The 18,136-nt window shown below is 38.2% G+C and overlaps 1 protein-coding gene across 1 annotated transcript in view; it reads left to right on the plus strand.

Annotated features, from left to right (window-relative positions):
• Positions 1 to 6,633: 6,633 nt before the first annotated feature.
• Positions 6,634 to 18,136, plus strand: part of pcxb (pyruvate carboxylase b) — a 350,229-nt gene continuing 338,726 nt past the window's right edge. Inside the window, exon 1 of the mRNA XM_042512173.1 lies at positions 6,634 to 7,083. Within this exon, the coding sequence (XP_042368107.1) occupies positions 7,082 to 7,083 (2 nt within the window). The 5' untranslated portion in view covers positions 6,634 to 7,081. The remainder of the gene's footprint in view (positions 7,084 to 18,136) is intronic.

Raw genomic sequence — 18,136 nt, forward strand, 5'->3', positions numbered from 1 at the left:
CGTGAATGTAAATGTGTTATATATTTAAATGTTTCTTAAGCATTTAAAAATTTGAATAAAATCTGTAACCTCATGCTAGTTTTTGAATGTTTCTGACTTCAGGAAAACCCCAACCTGTTTGCATGGATTAAATAAAAAAAAGATTTAACATGTTGATTTGTGAGCTTTAAGGCAGGTTTTGTACCTTTGGAGAGAACCATGCAAGTTTCTTGTGTTTCCAGTTATCGTGCTATGCTAAGTTAACTGACTTCCAAGCTGTAATTTCATATTTAAAGGTACACATAAGAGTGGTATTATTTATCCTTTGGCAAGATGCCCGAACTATTCAAAACATTAGACTTACCCTTTAACTCTCCTGCAGCCCTTTCACGAAGTGAAAATGAGCCAAACTATCCTCTTATAGTCTGTAACTCACAGTGGTCCATGCAAAGATAGGCAAACAACACACACACACACACACACACACACACACAAACAGAGAGAGTTGGCACAGCCATTTCAACACACAGTTTGTTGAAAGGTTTTGATATAACACCTTAATGGGCTAATATTGACCTTGGTAGACCATCTCCTCCCTTACTGCTGTCTGAGTACTTGTGTGTCCAGAACTGACCTGTTGATGGTTAACTACAGAGTGTGTGTGTTTTGGAGAAAGTGTCCTGGAAGATGCCAGACAGAAAAAGACACACTGTGACTGTGTGCGTGGAGGTAGCATGTACAGTATGTTTGTAAAGGAGCAGCCCTGATAAATTCAGCTTGAGGCTGATGTAAAATGAAGCAAATAAACAAAAAGACAAATATTGAACAGCATTGACAGCATCCTGTCTGTCATTATGTAAACAAAATATCCAGGATCTACAAGTTGACTCTTCCTCGTCATGTTTACAATTCAACTGTACTGAGTGGTCTGTTACACTTGCCCATCCAGCACTTCAAGTGAATTGCCTAAGGCGGCCAGTATAACTTGGTCCCATATCTTCATGAATGTTACTGCCACTGTGATGGTGATAACAGTATTTGTATGGGTGTGGCTTGGTATATATGCCTGTTTGTTTATGTATATCTAATGGACCACATTTTGCTTAAAAGTAAACCTGTGCATGAACAGGTCCTTAATGGCTATGTGGCTGTGGCATGCATGTGTTTGTGAGTATGTGGTGTTTACCACGTGTGTTTGTCCCTGATAAAAGTTAACAGCCTTTATAACGTACCCTCCCCCTGACAAAAGTCCACTTTGTCTAGCAGTTTGCTCTCTTTTCTCTTTCTGACGCCGATTCTTTATAACACCCCACTTTCCGCTTCTGTAATATAGAGCATGAGCTGCAACTAGACAACAAATGTGCTCAGAGTGTCAGATTTGACCTCTTTTCTTGCTCTTAATAGTTTCGTCCCAGAGCTATGATAAGTAACTGTCATTGTAAACAGTCTTAAACAAGTATGATAAACAAGTATGAGAATATATTGGGGTGTTTTGGTAGGTTGAAACGTTACCACACGAGAACACGTTGTATGTGGTTTAAGATTTAATTCTCATACTTAAATTGGAAAGATTTAATTTGGAACAGTTATAGGGGGAGTGGCAACCAGCAACAGTCCTGAATGTTATAGAGAGAGAGAGAGAGAGAGAAAGAGAGAGCGACCACAAGCACGTAGATAAAGGGGGAGAGGGAGACCAGACCAATGGGGTGAGGGCAGGGGGGAATGGGGAAAGAATAAACAGAGAAGTTACTGAGCAGTGGCCATTCACCTATTCATGATGAGCAGTTCTTTGCCAGTTGACTGAGCGCAGGCCCCCCACCGCAGCCCATCCCTGCTTTCTGTCACTCGCTGCTTTTCTTTTTCTCCCCCTGAGCCAGTGTGGTATCAAAAACAGCTTTTTCAGTTATGTCACTGTTGTGACAAGGATATAACTCTTACGCATGCCGTACCAATACAGTACTGTTATTGTTTGCAATACTGGCAATCAGAAATAACTATAAAAGTCCAAAGACAGAGTTGCAAACAAGTATAAAGGACAGCAACAAGTGACAACATAATGTATCTTTTTTTTGTTTGCATTTAATGCATCTGTACATTCTGTTAAGATATCCTCATCTGATGTACATGTAGGCCTAATCCCTGACATGTTTAAAATAGTTATATTAAATAGTAATCTCATACATTGAGTAAAATTAGATAACATAATTAATAGCAAGTAAGCAGAGGTGGGATCAATTCATTGTTTTGCAAGTTGCAAGATTGTTGAGACTTACAAGTCCCAAGTCAAGTCCCAAGTCCCAAACTTTTAGATTTGAGTCCTATAAGGCATATTATGTTCTTTAACAAATGCAATGCCAATATTAAAATTACAAAAAATCACAAATGATTTCCAAAATTTGCATTTATTTGTTGAAAACTTCCTTAGCTGTAAACTTAGCTTCCTTTAGCTCTTAACATGAGCTTAGCATTAGCTCGATAAATATGTAAATAATAGCATTTATTAATATTCTGTTAATATTAGACCAATTTGGATTTTGTTGACCTCTTTTTTATATGTGAATGAAATTATCTTTGGTATAATTTTGTATGGCACTCAGTAATGTAAAGTCAGGTTCTCTCCTGCACCTTGATTGGATTTGGTCAGATTGGTTGAAACAAAATGGTTCGATTGGGGAATTAAGTGTCTAATTGCTGGTGAATTAATACCATTAACATTATCTGAGCCAGGAAATGAGGGGAAATGAATTGATTTGTGGCTCACGTTTGGAATAAGATACTTCTTAATCGCTTGGCCTTGGGGGGGGTTTCAAGTATTTTCAAGTTAAAAGGCTCAAGTTCAAGTGAAGTCACGAGTCATTGGTGTTAAAGTCAAGTTACAAGGCTTTATGTTTTTATTTTTTTTTATTTTATCAAGTCAAATCCGAAGTCATCAAAATTCTCAACTCGAGTCTTACTTCAATCCAAGTCATGTGACTAAAATCCACACCTCTGCAATCCCTGCATGTGTTTAGTCTAAACATAGGTTTTATCAGTGGCTGCATGTACAATAGCAGGAATTTCCTCTTTAGGAACATTATTGCACAAATTGGAGTCAACTCTTATGTCTTTATCTCACTGAGAGGTAATAGCATTAGCATTAAGAATGCTCAGAGTGCAAACTAGCTCTCATTTAGGGACACTAAAAAATAATTGTGGAAATGAAAAAGAAACAGCAACTCAAAGCAACTTGCAATAAATGTGACACCTAGCATTGTGATTCACTCTTGTTTCAACTTTATAGCAGTGCAAAACTATTTCCTCCTTTCACTTATCTCCCGAGGAGGAAAATTTAAAGTTGTAAGAACTTGCTTTTCCCTTCTTTGACAAATGAGTTTATATGAGAACTAAGTGTAAAATCTTATCACCTGTAAGATACTGTGCATGGAGGTCAACCACTGTCATTGACACAGTTGGAGGTTGGGCTCTGTTATATAATAGTTGGCACAGCCATTACATTAATATGGAAAATTTGAAAGAAAGCATCTACAAAAGATATATATCTTTAGCAGCGCATAAAAGCACAGCTGGTAAAATGTGCAGTAGCTTCTGTAGAGGTGTTCTCAGCTGACTTATTTACATACCAGGTCAAGACAGGCACTGATTAACATTTTATAAAGTCTTAGAGCAAGATAGAGGCTTGATTTAATTGTAGCAAATGTGAGGTATTTTTCATTCAGAAACAGGTAGCAAAACCAGGTGGACACTGTTCTACTGGCCCCTGGAGAGGTTAAAGGTCACTCCGATAATAAATATTGATCTTTGCCAAACACTGTCTAACCCTTGTGCACCCCTTTAAGTACACAAAATGACAACAGAATTAATATTGAGAGTCTGTTACACAGGGACGGGGCCCATAAAAATTCTTTTTAGCAGGTCCAATGTGGCCTAGCTACACCAGCACCGGTGATGTAACACTTGCACGCTGTGGTTAGCCCACTTGGCATGGCAGAGAGCACTCTCTCTGCTTCTAAAGGAGGTGTGTGAGACGCTGTGAGAGCATGGTATTAATCACAACCTTTAAGAGGCGGCTGGAGGAGAGGCAGAGAGAAAAAATGAGCGTGAGCGACGGAGAAGGAGAGAGAGAGCAGTGTGATGAAAGTTCAGTGAGAGAGGGAGTGTAAGGCAGTCAGAAAAGAACAGCTCTGTAAAAGATAAATAATAGGACATTTGAGCTGATCAAAAGTCTCAATTATACAACAACTAAGATTAGGTTTGTGTCTTCTTTGAATCCATCACTGATTGTCTGAATCTTTTTTCCCTTGCCATAACTCTGGTTGATTTTGAATTCGTCCTCTTACAGTATGAATGTCATTGACACAGACTTCATTATCTGAAACCGATAAGAGAACACACAAGAGTTGGGAAATAATCAAGTATGAGTGCTGTACCTGTGTCAACCTCCTGTGTGTGATTGTGTCTGTGTTACTGAACTTCTGTCATGACGCCAAATAGAAGTCTTGATGTTCTGACTTCCAGTTAAACGTTGGGTAAATTTTTACCAAGCTTAATTGTTGTTTTCATTGATATCATATAAGTAGTAAGGTACAATAGGATGTATTTATCCTTTTAATTAGGGTATGATCAAGTGCTAATCATTTGCAAATTAAGATTAATGTTATAGTCAGGAGTTAACGAATGAACTGCCTTAGTGCAATGTCCTCACAGCTTTGTCTGCTCTTGGGATAAAAGCTTGGTAGCCTATTGTCCACTTTACAAAACAGGACCACAAAGAACCATTTTAAGAGCCTGTAATCAAATCCTATCCTTTTCAGCTATTTCCTGCCACAGATTTTTTTTCTTTCTTTTAGACTGTGCAGAACATCTTCTTGAACTCACTTTCCCTCTCCTCTTCTCCCTTACTTCTCATTATGTTTTACTTTAAGTTACTGAAACAGGAGTTTTAATCTTGCATATATTCATACAGGCTATTCTGATAATGATGTAGGTTGTACACAAAAGTGTGAAAAGTACAAATCAAGTTTTATGAATATGCACTCTATAAGAATTAAGTCAATAAAAACATTGCAAAGTGCGCATTGTCTTGCATGTCAATGCAAAATTGCAGGTAACTAAAAAAAAAAAAAAGTACTTTCACCAATATGTATTCCTCCAAAACAAGACTGGTATGAGCACAGACATGTAATCAGAGATGGGTGTGATAATAGGCAAAGGCACAATAATAAATGAAGAACAAATTATTTAAAATAAATTACAAAGGCCTAGAGTCTACTGCATATTGTTTTATAAGTCATACAAAAACTAACTGTAATTTCATAATAATTAATTTGGAAGTTTCTCAGAAAGAATAGTGCAATTTCATACACATGAGCTAACGGAGACAAAGATCTGAGGCGGTTAATTTCAAATAGCTGATAAAGTTTTTAACTGGTTTTGGATTTCCAGAGGAATTTCCTCAAACCCATCGTGTCTTTTAAGTAAATATTAATTTATTCTATTTCATTATTCTCTTAATATGTCCTTGTGTTGAATTTGCCTTCTTCTGCAAGTGGCATCAAATTACAGCAGACATTTTGACTCATAGGAAAAGGTGCAACCAATAACCTGAACCCGCAGTAACGGCCTTTGGCCACTTGGGGGCAGCAGAAGCTGTTAACACAACGCTGACGCTAACATTATTCTTTTTAAGTCATAGCATTTACTAACAAACTATTTTTAGTCGTTGTTTACAACGTTTGCCACTCATTTGGAGTGATGTTTCTGGAAACCTGAAGAATGTAAGTCCAATTTTATCTCTGCTTTGGTCTCCAAAGAAATGCTAAATGTGCTAGCTTGTCACGAACTGTGTTTTTCTGACAGGTAGCTAGCAATTAGTAGCTTTTGCGTTAGCCCATAGAATTAAAATATTTATTTATGGTAGCTTTTAATTTATAATTAAGCCTTTTCCTACTGTCAAAATGTCCGCTTTGTGTATAATGTATGGACCAGCAAAATAACCTAAGGCTGGAAAATATGTTTTTTTCTCCCTTATCATGTAATTTGAAATTAGGCCTGTATATGTGCGAGTTCCTCCTAATACCAAGCTCTTTTCACGGTAGCCATTTTCATTTTGACATGTGGCAGTAGAAAGAGCACAGGTGTTAATATTAAAATTTATGACTCTACATGACAGCTTTGGTTTCATGGTTGCAGTATTGTGAACACTTGCTCACTGTCACAATGTTTTGCTGGGACACTGAACCGAACACAGCCGTCGTCAAAGTTATTAATAACACTTGTGCTTTTCCTGCTTTGCAAGTTAAATGGTCTGCTTTGAAAAGTAGTAGGCTAATTAAAAATAGGCATGTATTTCGATATCAGTGCTGGGAATTGACCTTAAACTTCCTCTTCAGAAGACCGTGATATGAATTTGTTACATTACAGTTTACTCCATTATCATGTAGCAACATTTGAAGGACTTAATGTAACATTGAGGTGTCTCGTGCTCTTTTAATGATGCCGCTCGCTGCGTGCTGTCATGTCCTCTTCGGTGATTGGCTGAGAGGAAAGGGGGAGTGCCTTGTTGCGTCATGTCAAAGAGAGGGATGAAAGCTTATGGGGAGAGAGAGAGAGAGAAAGAGAGAGAGAGAGAGATTAATAGGGAGTAGGCAGGCGCAGTAGCAGACTCCCATATCCGCCAGACGGAGACGGACGGTGCCAGCTGCTAGCTAAGTTAGCCCTAGTGCACTGTTAGCAACTAGCTTCAGAGTCTTAGCGGCTTTACTACATATGAGGGACTGAGCAAGAGTGTGCGTGCATGTGTGTGACAGCGTGTGTGTCGACGCTTTGAACGCCCGCTCGTCCGTCCCGAAGTCACTCCTTGTGTCTGTGTGTACCTGTCTATGTGTGTGCGCGAGGGAGGGATTGTGTGTGTGTGTGTATATAAACTCCGCTATCTCCCTTCCTTTCCTCTTCCGAGCAGCAGAGTGTCTGTGATTGTGTATGTGTGAGGTTAGCACGCAGAGAAGCACACATAAACACACTCTGATAGTCGACTGTTTACAATCGGTGTCCGGTTACTTGCCAGCGGATTCACATCATTTACTGACACCGACTCAGCACCAGCATGTGAGTACTGACGGACATCGCGTGTGTGTGGCTGTCATTGAGTGCATTTGACTTAAAGACAAACCCTTTTCCTGTCTTGCCTGAGGGACTGAATGGCTACATGTGTAGCTTCACTTGTCTTGCTGTCAGCGTGGTTTAGGATGTTGCATGTAGGTTACAGTGTGTCCAATAGCTGCACAGTTGCTACAGAGAGACGTTTACAACTTGTGTGTACCTGAACCAAACTCTGTGCGTTTAAAACATGTTCCGCAAGTAGCTTATTTACTTTGCTAGCTAAGCTTTTAGCTGAAATATGCACACAAAAACTTTAACTCCCTGTGGAAGTAGTTACTGAAGTGGGGTCAAAGGGCTCTGAGGTTGTTGCAGGAGGTGCATTGTAAAAATGGGGGCTTTTTCAGTAGAGTTTTGTATGAGTTGGCATCATGGTTTATCACATAAGCAATGACTGCTTTTTTGACGGGTTACCCACGGTTACTTTCACACCTCCAGAATGGATGATGAGTTATAATAAAATACAGTGGGTCTCCTTTGCCAGAGGGAGGTATTTACATAAAAACTGGTGTTTAAAGGAGCAGTATGGACCACATTTCCCTTGTACAGACTAAGAATAATTAAAAAAAATTTGTTGAAAATTCCAATTCCAAAAAAGGTTGGGACGTTTTGTAAAATGATACTAAAAAATGCAATGATTTGCAAATCTTTTATGACTTAACATTCAGTTGAATACACTACAAAGACAACATATTTAATGCTCAAACTGATAAACTTGATTATTTTTTGTAAATATGCACTCATTTTGAATTTGATGCCTGTAACATGTTCTAAAAAAGTTGCAACAGGGACAGCTATAAACTGGGAAAGTTGTGGAGTACTCAATAACATTGAAATATTTCATGGGTTAATAGGTTATTTGGTAACAGATTAAAGGGGCATCCTCAAAAGGCTCAGCTGTTCACAAGCAAGGATTGTAACTTAAAAAATGTGTAGGAAAACAGTCTAATAGTTTGAGAATATGTCAAAGCACACTTGCAAAGAATTGAAAGATGGCTAAAAACCCACATTGAATGCAGTGACCTTTGAACAATCAGGCTGCACTGCATTGAAAATCGACATGATTGTATAAAGGATATTACATGGGCTCAGGAACTCTTTGGCAGACCATTGTCACACAAACAGTGCGAACACAGTTGCATCAACAAATGGAAGTTAAGACTCCACGTGAAAGCCATGTATCGACAACATCCAGAAACACCACTGACTTCTCTAGGCCTGAGTTCACCTGAGATGGACTGAAAAGTCCACATTTCAAATAGTTTTTACAGAAATTATGGACATTGCTAAGTTCAAAAGCCAGCATCTGTGATAGTATAGGTGTGTGTTAATGCCCTCAATATCATCATGGGGTTATTCGCACAATTGTGAAAGCACCATGAATGCAGAAAGGTACATACATGTTTTGGAGCAACATATTCTGCCATCCAGCCAGCGTCTTTTTCAGGGATATCCCTCCTTAATCCAGCAAGAGACTGCCAAGCCACATTGTGCGATTGTTAAAATGATTTGACTTCATAGTAAAATAGTGCAGTACTAGACCAGCCTGCCTGCAGTTCAGAACTACCTCCCACTGAAAACTCGTGGAAAGTTATGAAGCACAATATATGACAATGGAGACCCTAGACTTTGAGAGGCGGTAAAGTCTAGTGTCTAAGCAAATCAAGTCCTATATCAAGCAAGAATGAGAAAGAATTTCACTGTCAAAGCTTCAACAATTAGTGTCCTCAGTTCCCAAATGCTTACAGCGTTGTTAAAAGAAAAGGTGATGTAACATAGTGGTAAACATGCCTCTATCACAGCTTTTTCGGAAATTGTTGCAGGCATCATATTCAGAATGTGTATATATACAAAATATTTAGTTTATCAGTTTGAACATTAAATACCTTGTCTCTGCACTTAAATTCTAAATCTTAAATTGAATTTATGTCAAAAATAATTTGCAAATAATGTTATTGAAGTTTTACACAGTGTCCCAACTTGGAATCAGGTTTGTACATGTTGAAACTTTCAGATTGCATAATGTGCTTGTTTTATTGTTAGCTGCACGTCAGAGGGGTCTGTAACGCTGTCTGTGTGTTTGGTGGCCTGATTTTCTGACTGGTTGTTTGTGTTGTGGAAATGTGGCTTCTGCCCTTCACCTTTGAACTTGTACTTGTTTCTCTTGTGTCAGAATCATTTGACGGTACAGTTTGTTCATCCTCAAAACAACCTTTACTCTGCTTCAAAGGAGGTACATGCTGGACAACTGTCCCATCCCAGAGCTCGGGGGGCAGTGGGAGCCGTATAGTGATCAAGCAAAGGACAGTTAATTTTACAAGTAATAAGCAGAACTTGCAGTAGACCCTCTAGCCGATAAGAAATCAGATATATGCAGGAAGAAAAAGGCAGTAGTATGCTCTGTGTTAAAGCCTTCTTAAAGTGACTGCAGTGGCCTTGAGGGTTTGATGGATATGTGACATTCACTAATTCACTTTGCTTTCAGTGCTTGTTGCAATAATGCCAAGGTAATAGACTGAAAATGTTCAAGGAAACTGGAGCACATCTGTTCCAGTTTTATGTCACTGATGCAGTGGTTTGCTCTTTTTTCATAAACATACACTTCACCTCATAAGTTTCTCAGGTTTATATTTGTAGTTTTTGGCAGACTGGACTGGTAAAGTTGTTGTGATTGCAACCCAGCAATCAGTACTTTTGGTGTTTTTACCATCAGTTTTTTTACTTAAGTTTAGACTATATCTGGTAGGATGCTGAGTCTCTTGTTATGGTCAGAGCATATTCCACAAGCAATGCGTAAATGACTTGATAGTTTTGCAATCCTTTTAAATCTCCCAAAAGTTTCCAAATCAGTTTGCAAGCTGTAATTAAATCAAGAGTCCTAGTAGTATGGGAAGAGTGCAGAGAAAACATCTGACCTGAAGTGTTATGCATCAAAAGTACTATAACGTGTCTCAACATGTGTAGATGTTTTGTCGCTTATGTGCTCCAGTTTCCTTGAACATTTTCAGTCTGCATGTGACTGTCTCACTGCATGCCCGTCTAGTTTGGGAAGAAGCACGTTTGCATTGCTTTTTACAAAAAATTAATCTTATCAGGTCTGAAAATCTTTTTTATGCTAATGGTAACAAACTCTGCCCACATTAGACAACAGATGTTTTGACAATACATTAGCTTTAAAAGACTGCACGTGTATTTCAGTATGAATTGATGCAGACTTGCCTTGTGCCCTCAGCATTTTCTTTCCCTTCAGTTGTCTGTTAATTGGGGTCCTGGCCTGTTGTTAGTGTTCCCATGAAATGCAGAGGGAAAAAATAATTTATGCTTCTTGTGAAACACTTGATCTTCTCCTTTTTATACTGCCAGGGCACCGTCCAGCAAATATGCGTGGCAAATGGTGTAAGAGAGTGGAATCTTTCAGACTGGGAGGCAGGCAGTAAACAAAGACAGGGGCACCAGAATAAACTAGCTGTGACCCTGGCACTCCGATTCTACAGTTACTTTCTAAGGGGCATGACATAGAGATTATTTTGTGGACTTTGTCGCACCTTTGCTGAGTTGTTTCGATCGTGTTTAGGTGAAATACAGTCAGTAGTGCATCTTACTATGCTTGAAGGTATAATAAAAATTTGGACCATTTAAGTGTTCAGTTAAGCAGTTAACCAATGCAGCTCCTCTGCTTCACCCATCATACATCACATAAGACATCCTTTCTACCCCAACAGAAATTTATTTGGTTTCTGTCCCTGTTATGTCCCATCCTGCTGTCCCATCTTAACATGAAATGCATCAAATTAAGGAGGAACTCTTTCACTAGCACTGATGGATGATATGGTAGTGATAGTTATTCATGATAGACTGATCAAACAGCAATTAGCAGGTGTCTTCAGAATCATGAAACCCTGCATGGATGTGAAGCATGTTAAACTGCTTCTCTCAATGTTTTGTGAGGTCAGCAAGGGCATAATGAAGGGCAGCAGTATGTCACTTGTGAAGCTTTTGTGCTCTTAGCATCCCCTTATCCACATTAGCACACAAGAACTTTTAGTAATCTAAGCGCCACACATTCAATTTTTTTATACAGAAAGAGAGTAAGGTTTTGCAGATTGTAGCATGTAGGCCAGTTTCAGGGTTTCATGGGACATTGCCCTCTCCAGTCCCCCTTTATCCCCCTTTCCAGTTCCCTGGTCAAAAACTTTTCCTTCCTTCCTGCGATTCTGTTTCTTTATTGCTACTCCAGTTTAAACCATACACAAAACCTTCTTTAGCAGAAAATCTATATATAACATGACAAAACTGACACAATGTCCATGTCCTTGTGGTCTGTAAGAGGCCTTCAAAGACAAGTTAATTAAATATTTTCTTGGCTTCTGTCATGCTTTACTGCAGCCCAATAAAAAATGTGAAAACTGGACTTGGACAGCAACAGCACTTAAAGAATTATTTAAGAATTATGTGAGAAATGTTGTGTTTTTCTATAACATTTGATCCTAAAGGAGCAGCAGCAGGAGGCTGGAGCATCTTGTTGACACAGCTGGTAAAGGGCTGACTGACAGTCAAAGTCAAGAGCGAAATGCACCAGTTTCATTTGGCTCAAATAATCCTGTCAGTGTACCACGAATTGTAGTGTTATTTACTAATGCAACTAGTTTTAAGTTGCTTTGATGAAATGAGTAATACATAGAGTTAAAATGTCTTTAAAATGGTAAATTTATATTGAGTACAGTATTAATATCTTGTTCTAGGGTCCTCTTCCAGTATTTCTTGTTCATGTCTTTTTGGCAGAGTTTGTCAGACTGCTTGTGAATTCAAACCCATTGTTTCTACTTTTGCACAGGCTCAATATTCTAAACTTTATGCGACCAATAACCACTTTTTAGTTCACTCTCAAGCATTTATTTTGTCTGCACAAACACGGTCATCCTCTGTAACTTTGTTCCTGTTGTTAATGTGTTGCTGTTGATAAACAGGACTTCTTTTTAGACCTCATCCTTTATTGTTTCTTACTGCTCTGCTCCATCCAGCCGTACCTAAACTTAACTTCCATGACACAAGTAAATCTTGTCCGGTATATTTCAGTTGGACTGCACCAGGAGGAAGGGAGTGCGAATGAAAGCACATTCATGTTTCATTCTTTGTTTTTCACTTTCCACATCTAATGATGAATGACTTTCAGGAATCACCTGGATTCTTAGTGAATCCACTTAGCAGCCAGTCTGCCTTGTAAAATTTGTGTGTCTGTGTGTGTGTGAAGATGTTCTCTTGAAATGTGTTGAGGCCAGACCTCTCTATCCAATTGAGACCAATTAGACAGTGAAAGTGTTCTTTTCCTAGCTATCTGCATCGGATCTTTATGTATTCTGAATCCGTTATGCCTTACCGCAACTGAAAATGTGTTGATAGAGTAAAAATGCCTTGTCATTATAGTTTAAACTCTCGGTAACTATAATGCTGAGCTATTGGGAAATATTTTAAAGCATAAATAAGAAATTTAAAATAATTCCATTTAATACAATGATGTATTCATTGGCGTACTAAAAATGGTCATTCTTGGCATTTGAATACATTTGAATGTATCACACATCTTTTATAATTTGTGAGGAGAAAAAGTATGTCTCATCAAGAACAGTGTTCAGAATCTATATCTGCTTTTACACAGACACACACAACAGGGCTGCAATGAATTCAGCTCTTTATAACGCCCTTGCATTTTTAAACAGAACCAAAGAACAGCGGCATCATTCTGCTCTAGTGTGTTATTATACACTGCATCATGTCATTTTGCAATCAAACAGGTGTTATGGGCGTGACATGTAACACAACAGTACCTGCCTGTAGTGGGACATATGATATATGCATCGGCAGAGCTCTCTAAAAAATAACAATAGCATAACATGTTAGTCTCAATCATTTTCCTAATCTGTTGTGAGACAGCTGATCTTGTCCTCTGCTTGGACGGTTAGGAGCTCCCAAATCTCATTGTTTTCCCAATTTGTGTGCATTTACGACCACTGTTCCTCTTTGAATTAGCTGCTATGCTAACACCTGCTTTTTAAAACCCCTGCAGTGGGTTTCACACATAAGGACATCGACAAAACATCACACTCATCATGTTTTTCCAGCTTTGCGTTTTACACAGACCTTGTTACAGTGCAGTTATTACGTCTGTTCTCAGCTCAGAGGCGACATAACTCTGTCCCCCCTTTCTGTGATCAGAATCAGATTTCTGTGATTATATACAGAATGTGTGTGGGAAGCCCTGAAGGAGCACATTCTCGTTAATAGAGTAATCTCATACTTTTCTGTAAAGGTAAAATCATGCACAGTTTTTCAAGGCTTTTTCCTGTGAAGAGAACTCTGGATGATAAGATGTTTACTGTTCCTGATGCAAACGTGGATCTCTGTTATTGCATAAATGCTGGCAGATAGCCATTGTATGTATTTGCCCCATTATCAGTCTGTTAGGTCAAAGTTAATGCTAGTTATGTGTGTTTGTGTGTCACAATTTCAGGTACTGTGCGTCAAAACAGAGCAGAACTTTGATCTCTAAGAAGTTAATGTATGAACCAGAAATCACCTCTGTTGTTTGAAGCTGCCCAGTGCACAGGTTGTTCCCAGTAGCCTCTGACCTTTACGTTTAGACAGAGGAGTGCCTGCTGAATGAGTGCCATGATTTATCTGTGCTGTCAGACAGATAAACACTGAAGGCTGAGAACATTTTTTTTTTTTTAATTTAGAAACTTTTTGGTGAGGACACTAGTGCTTGTTTGTACCTGTGAGTGTTTAAGAAAGATTTAGAGACAGGACAACAGAGTGAGAGAGGGTTATAGAGAACATTTGGCACAAAACGGCAACATTCCTTTTTGTCATTCCAACTATAATTTAATTCAGTGCTTGTTTTGTGTTGCAGCAGTTTGGAAACTGCTGTTTGTATGCAGGATCAAGATGGGGAAGACGTTGTAATGTGAAGTATGATGAATAGGAAGAAAGACAAATTGTGTGGTTTGTTGCTCACTGACTTATTTTAATGAATTGTTGGAAAATAGTCGAGCCCTGGACAGAAAGAAATTAATTTAAATGTGCCCCTACCGACAAAGTATAGTGTCATATGATGAATTTTGGCCTTCTGAATTGAGACTGCAAATCTTTTGACATTTTCTAACTACTTTATGTCTTAACTGAATTGGAGATTTTCATTGTAAACAGATGTTCATACCTAAAAGTTTGCAACAACGAGGATTCCACAACTGGTTTTGATCCCTCACACATTAACCTTTACCACTGCAGACATTTTGACTCAGCATAGAGTAGGAAAAGCACAGATGAAACTGATAACTAACTATGGCTCAGTTCCATCAAGTGTCCCAGTACGCCGTTCCAGTGACCTAACATGCACCATACCAGGAAGTCTTCTCAGTGAAATATGACCGTCAGTAATGTTATTAAAAATGTGCTTTTCCAACTATGACAATTCAAATTGTCTGCTGTGAAAAACAGGTCTGTTGAATCTTGCAGAACTAAATGTAGTTGCTGAGTAATTTTTGCCCTCTGGTTTGAACTGTATTTGTTTCTTGGGAAGCAGGGGAAGCTTTGATGCTCCCAGTGATTACAGCAACAAAACTCTTTAAAAAAGATTCTTTAGTATCTTGTGGTATCTTGTGAAACTGAGTCTGAGGTAAATTACTGACTAAATGAATAGGCTCATTTGTATTGGGGTGGATTGTTTGTGTCTGAAAAAAAGAATACAACTATCTCTGTTTGTTGTTTTTTTTCAGACTCAGTTAAAAGCTCTGGTCACATTCCTGTGCCTCAGTATGGACTTTGGATAATTGTGTTGATTTTTTCCCCTTTTTGTCAGGAATCCTAGGAATAGGAATCTTAAAATTGTGCTGTTAGAGCATGTAAACATTCTTGATTTGCAGTGTCCAGGGATTACTATTTTTGTAGGCTGACGCAGAAGTTAGTATACCCCTGGCTCCCTTGTCAAAAATGTGTTTGTTGTCAGTCTTTCATATGTGTTATCAATTCATTTTGTATGCATTACAACACTGGGCTCACTTGAGTATTGTGACCTCTGACCTGTTGTGACTTAGTTTAAAGGCCACTGAACAAAACAGACCCGAATGTAATCCATCTGAAAGAAATTTCCTTCGTTAAGAGTTTTGTGTGGAACAGGCAAGAAAATGTTTGGATGACTGGGATTACTATTAATCAAAATAAATTCCTCACCTGTTTTTCCTGAAGTGTGTGTGTGTGTGTGTGTGTGTGTATGTATGTATGTATGTATGTATGTATGTATGTATGTATGTATGTATGTATGTATGTATGTATGTATGTATGTATGTATGTATGTATGTATGTATGTATGTATGTATGTATGTATGTATGTATGTATGTATGTATGTATGTATGTATGTATGTATGTATGTATGTATGTATGTATGTATGTATGTATGTATGTATGTATGTATGTATGTATGTATGTATGTATGTATGTATGTATGTATGTTTATATATATATATATTCACTGTATAATGGACACAATAATACAATCCATGTATCTGTTACTTTAAAACTAGAGTTGGTAACTTTTCTGATAATAATTTTGGTAATTTTCCTTAAAATGTCACTGTATTCTAAAAGAAGAACATGGGATAGATAATCTGTAAAAAAAATAAAAATAATGTCCTCCTCCGATTGCTTCTAACAGCATTTACTAGAAACTACTGCAGTGCATTGAAAACATCCAATCAGAACTGAGGAATTTCTGACCCAGCTGCCAGTCATGTCAATTTGTGTGTGGTCAAAATGCCAAATTAGGCAGCGCAATTCAAATATGAGTCAAGATTCTGTTGCTGCATTGACTATTTCTCGGCTCAGATGTTTTCTGAAACATTTTTTTGTGTACTGTTGTAGCTTGAAAAATGAGAACGTTTGTTTCCGGGCCGCCATGTTGGAAAAAGTCTGCCAAAGTACCAAGCACTGCCCACTGGCTGGACTAATTGTGTCATCTTACAACTAAAAAGTACACTAAAATATGTTTCTGAAACCGGAGAGAAATAGGCAATGTAGTAACAGAATCTTGATCCATACATCAGTACCGCCTAGTTTGACAGTTTGCCCACAGTTGCTGAGCATTGATTGCCATGACTGACAGCTGCGTGGGAGACTCCTCAGCTCTGGTTGGTTGTTTTCATTCATGTACATTAAGGCCATTAGAAATGCTACCAGGCAATAGAGTAGGAAGAGGATTTTTTTTTTAAGTTATCAAGTACAGCTTTAAAAGGACACCACTTTTATATGGCTGTTGTGTCAGTCTGGGTTATATTGCTGTTTGTGTATCAGATGAGCGTAGTGATTTGAAACAATGCCAGTACATAATTGACATAACTGTCAACATTTAAACAGACACAGTTAAGAGCTGTTAAAGTGATCAATCCAATCAGATAACCAATTATGATTAAGGAATGACTGATCAAGTTGTATCTGCTCAGCACTACATAATAAAGCTATAGGGTAGTTTGGGTTGCAGTGATGGTTGTAAAAATATTCTGCATGGTGATATACTACATTCCTACTTTATCTGTCTGAGGCACATTGAATGCAAGTCAATTTTTTTTGCATTTTGACGCAGTAATATTGATTTTGTCTTGAACTGATAATGTGCAGTGAATACACATGATGCTGATGTGGTCTACATGTGACGTGATCATCTGAGGGCATGACGACTGGAGTGTGAGTGGAATTTGGTCCCGCTTGTCCAGTGGTCCCCATTAATGTTTGCTTTGACTTCAGAAAAGACAATGTAATCTCATTGACTCAACATGGATGACTCTGAAGTTGAGCAAACTCATAATCAAAAGCTGTCAGTGTGTTGTGTTGCATCCTCCTGCTCTCCATATGACTGTGCATGAATCAACAACAAATGGTGTCTGAGTCGCCTCACTGATCGCATGATTATTTCTTGTTCTTGCTGCATGCTAAACATGATGCGGCTAAACTCACCACCCTAGAATTTATTGATAATCTTGTTTTTTATTTCAAATACTGTCAGTAAGTCTATCGCATATGGTAACTGGTATGTTTTCATAATTCTGAAGGCCACAGTGTCCGTTAATTAAGTATGTCTCTTTTTATCCCTCAGTGCTGGTGATCGCAGAGGCATTATTATGCGTTGTCCATCCGTCTATCCTGCTGTCCCATTCTTGTAAATGTGATATATCAAGAACTCTTTAGGGAAATTCTTCAAATTTGGCATAAACGTGCCCTCGGACTCACCGTTGAACTGATTTGATTTAGGTAGCCATAGGTCAAAGGTCAGCATCAGTGTGACCTTGTCTTTCATCATGCTTTTGAATTGCAATATCTCAAGATCGCTGTGAGAGATTTGTTTCAAATCTGGCACTAATAATACTAATACGCCTTATTAAATTTGGGAAGTTTCAGAGTTTACCATCTCAATCAACATTTTCAGTATGGACATTAATAGTGAGAAATGTTGAAATCGAGCGACCAAAGTTTTATTTTCACCAGCTGTTTGTGAAGGTGTCTAATACAAAATGTACCACATATTTTTAATATATTTTACGGGTTATGTTAGGAAACAGGCAATATCATTATTCACTACTTTTCTTATGTTTCTTCTTTTTCCTTTTTTTTTTTTAAGCTTAAGCTGGTTAAAAAATCAGTTTAATCTCTAAAGCGTTTACCAAATACACAAAAGAAGACAATCTAGACACTGAGGTGCAAAGCCAAAATTACTCTTAAACTGTACTGCTACGCTCAAGTGTCCCCATCGTTTGACATTCCTTTCATACCGCAATTTATCCTTGAGTTTGCCTCGTTGCGTTTTGGCAATACGTGTCATACTACCGGTGAACCACTGGCTTTGACACATTTTGTTGTTGGCTTCATCCATCAGTGCAAAGAGACAGAAATAAAGGAAGGAAGAGGGTAGTGAGCTACATTTCAAAACTGTTGAATAATGGTATCATGAAAATAATA

This window comes from Plectropomus leopardus, chromosome 23 (genome assembly GCF_008729295.1).
Source record: "Plectropomus leopardus isolate mb chromosome 23, YSFRI_Pleo_2.0, whole genome shotgun sequence".
NCBI lineage: Eukaryota > Metazoa > Chordata > Actinopteri > Perciformes > Serranidae > Plectropomus > Plectropomus leopardus.